Source organism: Triticum urartu, chromosome 6 (assembly GCF_003073215.2).
Source record: "Triticum urartu cultivar G1812 chromosome 6, Tu2.1, whole genome shotgun sequence".
Taxonomy (NCBI): domain Eukaryota; kingdom Viridiplantae; phylum Streptophyta; class Magnoliopsida; order Poales; family Poaceae; genus Triticum; species Triticum urartu.
Genome location: NC_053027.1, coordinates 101,665,846 through 101,670,025, shown reverse-complemented (window position 1 = coordinate 101,670,025; position 4,180 = coordinate 101,665,846). Strand labels below are relative to the sequence as shown.

The following is a 4,180-nucleotide window of genomic DNA, read 5'->3' as shown; positions in this document are numbered from 1 at the left end:
GGCTTCAAACAGAGGTATGGTCTTGATTATGAAGACACTTTCAGTCCCGTCATCAAGCCTACTACCATTCGATTACTACTGTCTATTGCGGTTACTCGCGGATGGTTCCTTCGTCAGCTTGATGTGCAGAACGCTTTTCTGCATGGCATTCTGGAGGAGGAGGTTTATATGCGTCAGCCACCTGGTTTTGTTGATCTGACACGACCTCACCATCTCTGTCGTCTGATTAAGGCACTGTATGGGCTCAAACAGGCTCCTCGTGCATGGCATGCTCGCCTGGGATCTGTTCTTCGGGCTCTTGGGTTTACTCCCTCCACTGCTGATACGTCACTGTTTCTCCTCCAACGCCCTGAGGTTACGATGTATCTTTTGGTTTATGTTGATGATATCATTCTCATCAGTTCCTCCGCTGCTACTGCTGATCGCCTTGTGATTGCTCTCCGTGATGATTTTGCTGTCAAGGATTTAGGTGCTCTTCATTTTTTCCTTGGTCTTGAGGTTTCACGGTCCTCTGCTGGTTTGACTCTCACTCAGAAAAAGTACGCCTTGGACATGTTGCGTCGTGCTGGAATGCTCACATGCAAACATGTTAACACTCCGATGTCTGCCACTGATCGGTTGTCTGCTCTTGACGGTTATCCTCTCTCGTCTGATGATGCTACTGAGTATCGCAGTATCGTTGGTGGTCTGCAATACCTTACTATTACCAGGCCTGATATCTCCTATGCAATCAACCGTGTCTGTCAGTTTTTGCATGCACCGAGGACGTCTCACTGGTCAGCTGTGAAGCGTATTTTGCGCTATGTCAGTCTTAGTGCCTCCTATGGTTTGCTTCTTCAGTCTGCACCGTCGTATGAGCTCTCGGCTTTCTCTGATGCAGATTGGGCTGGTAGTCCGGATGACAGGCGATCCACGGGGGGCTATGCGGTATTTCTGGGTCCTAACTTGATCGCCTGGAATGCTCGCAAGCAAGCAACTGTGTCTCGCAGTAGTACTGAGGCTGAGTACAAAGCTGTTGCTGATGCAATTGCTGAGATCATATGGGTACAGTCTCTGTTGAGAGAGTTGCGTGTTCCTCAAGCTCGTCCTCCGGTCCTGTGGTGTGACAACATTGGTGCGACATATCTTTCTTCTAACCCGGTGTTTCATGCTAGGACAAAACACATTAAGGTGGATTATCACTTTGTTCGGGAACGTGTTGAACAGAAGCTACTCTGTATCAAGTTCATCTCGTCAAAGGATCAACTTGCTGACATCTTCACGAAGCCTCTTCCACAACCACAGTTTGTAGGCTATAGGCGCAATCTTAACTTGCTTTGTACTTCAGGACATAGTTAAGATTGAGGGAGGGTGTTAGACTGTATATACGTAACCTCTGTATATCTGTATTGTAACATTGTATTGTATCCCTTGGATACCTCTATATAATGAGATAGCCACACTCCAGGTTAGGGGTGTCGAGCAGTTCCCAAATCATATGTTTAACACTAGTAACTGCAGAAATCGACTGATCTGACGGGAGGCTAAGCATCACTAGTCTGATGCCTAGTGGTTCCCTACATTAAACCACTTCCGGTGTGCTACCGTAAGGCACTGTAATCATTCAAGTTCTTCATTCTGATCCTAATAAAATCCTACCGCGTAGGCTAGTTAATCATCAAGGTGTTAAATTGTCGATTGCCTCGGAATAATTAGCGCGCTCACTTTCACTTTGGAAATTCAGGAAAGCAGTACAACCCTCTGTAGCCTTTTGAAGCATCTGAAACTTAACTGAATGGTGAAAGGCCAGGTACAGATTGAACAAAAAAAGATTTATGTTCATTGTAATACGCCAGGAACCTACTGCCATCTCTGATAACATCACATATTTTTCTGTTTATACGCACGATCCAACAAATATTTGCTCAGTAAACTCTGACAAAAACACATCACTTGTGCTAGCTATTTACAGAAGTGTCTCATGGAACAGGTGAGATGACTACTTTGCCGGTGGCTCGCCCGGTCTCGAGGTAGGAAAACGCCTCCACGACCTGGGAGAAGGGGAAGGGCCCCTTGGGGTCGACCACCGGCTTCACCTTGCCGGCCTCGAGGTAAGGGTTGAGCTTCGCCAGGACGGACCCGTCGGAGGTGACCACGAACCGGAACCCCGGGGGCGCGACCGCGCCGGTGAGCACCACCACGCTGCCGCCCTCCTTCACCACCTTGACCGCCTTCTCGCCCTGGCCTGAAACCCCCGAGCATGTGTCAGCTCCGGACTAATGCTTGGTGTGCGTGTTTTGGCAGTCTTCTGTACTGTTGACAAAGGAACTTACCGACTGCGTCGAACACGACGTCGTACTTCTCCGGCATGTCCTCGAAGTTCTCCTTGGTGTAGTCGATGGCCACGTCGGCCCCCAGGCTTTTCAGGAGCTCCAGCTTCGGGGTGCTCGCCGTCGCCGCCACCTTCGACGCGCCGTAAACTTGCTTCGCCAGCTTCATTACGCATTATCACAGTGTAAAAATGATGTTCAGTTCAGCTGGCTATTGCTTGACTGGAGAGAAATTCAGTCCATTTGGAGACTGAACTGAAGTGGGAGCAATGTCGGACCTGGATGACAAGGGTCCCGACTCCGCCGGCGCCGCCGAGGACAAGGATGGACTTGCCGGCGGAGAAGCCTGCCCTCTCGAGGCCCTCATGGGCGGTCTCGATGGCGAGCGGCAGACCGGCGGCCTGCGCGAAGTCGATGCTCTTGGGCTTGAGGGCCACCAGCTTCTCCTCCACGGCGGTGTACTCTGCCAGCGAGCCGAACTGCTTGGGTCCCTCCAGGACCTTCTCGCTGATGTGGCCGTACACCTCGTCGCCTTCCTTGAGGCTCTTCACCTGGCTGCCGACCTTGACCACCACTCCGGCCATGTCGTACCCTGGAACAGTCTGCAGACCAACCACGACACAAGTGATCAAATCAAGAGCTCGAAGCCTCGAACTCGGAAGGAAGTGAAACTGAAGGGGCGCCCGAGCTCACCGGGAGTGGGGAGTCGGTGGCCTTGAACTTGCCCATACGCCGCTTGGAGTCGACGGGGTTGAGCGCCGCGGCCGCCACCCTGACCAGCACCTGGTCCTCGCCCACCGCCGGCACCGACACGGCCTCGTCGAGCTTAAGCACGCTGGCGTCCCCGTACTCTTCGTACGCCCAGGCCTTCATCGTCCCGGGAACGTCCGTCGCCGTGGTGGCCACCGCCGGGGACGATGACGCCGCGGTCACCACGCTCCGGCCCGTCCCACCGCATCTTCTCGCGGTGGGAGCAGCACCCGTCCTCGATTCCGAAACCGAGGACAGGAGGAACTGGGGTCGATTTGTTGGACGCGGGAAGAAGGATCTGGAGCATGGATTCGGAAGGATCGAGTAGGCGAGGAATGCTTGCATCTTGCTAATCTTTTTTATGCTCCTCTGGTCTCTGTGTTCTTCGTGTGCGTGCGTGCGTGAGTTCTTGTGATTGCTTAGCTTTAGTTATCCGCTGTGGCAGCTGGGAGTGGCGGGGAATGGCTGGGGATAAAAGGCCGGGACCGGCTGCGGGAGGATCTAGTTGAGATTTGCGTTTGTGATCGAAGGAAGGAGAAACTTCCGCTGGTTGTGACACCTGGCTGCTAGGCTTCAGTTTCAGCAGGTCACTTTCCTTGTGCATAATTTTTGGCGCCAGCAGCAGGTAGCAGGTCACTTGCGGATCCATGAATTGAAGTTCGCCCGGCCGAACATCTAAGGACTATTTTTCTAAAATAAATAAATAAATAAGCACTCCCTCGGTTTTTATTTAGTCCGCGTATTAGCTTTAATCAAAATCAAACTTCATAAACTTTGACAAAATTTATAAACAAAAATATTACTATATACAATATCAAATCAATACCATTAGATTTATTACTGAATGTACTTTCATATCATATAAATTTGTTATAATAAATGTTTGTACTTTTTTTATTAACTTGGTCAAACTTTACGAAGTTTGACTTCAGTCAACTATAATATGCTACTCCCCCTCTCTCAGTTTACAAGGCGTGCGCGTACCCCTAGGTCGTCAATTTGACCAACATAATACAAGTCATATATTACAAAAAATATACCGATATAACTTTTAGATGTTCTATTTTCAAACAGTATAATTTTGTGTTATATAGTTTATATTAGGGTGATAAAATTAACAA

The 4,180-nt window shown here is 50.0% G+C and overlaps 1 protein-coding gene across 1 annotated transcript; it reads right to left on the bottom strand.

Moving 5' to 3' along the window:
* Positions 1 to 1,796: 1,796 nt before the first annotated feature.
* LOC125515931 (2-methylene-furan-3-one reductase) lies at positions 1,797 to 3,532 on the bottom strand. Its single transcript, XM_048681414.1, has 4 exons — positions 3,003 to 3,532; positions 2,588 to 2,911; positions 2,313 to 2,472; positions 1,797 to 2,224 (listed from the first exon to the last, which is right to left on the bottom strand). The coding sequence occupies exons 1-4, from the start codon at positions 3,402 to 3,404 to the stop codon at positions 1,959 to 1,961; spliced, it is 1,152 nt and encodes a 383-aa protein (XP_048537371.1). The 5' UTR covers positions 3,405 to 3,532; the 3' UTR covers positions 1,797 to 1,958.
* Between the last annotated feature and the right edge of the window lie 648 nt (positions 3,533 to 4,180).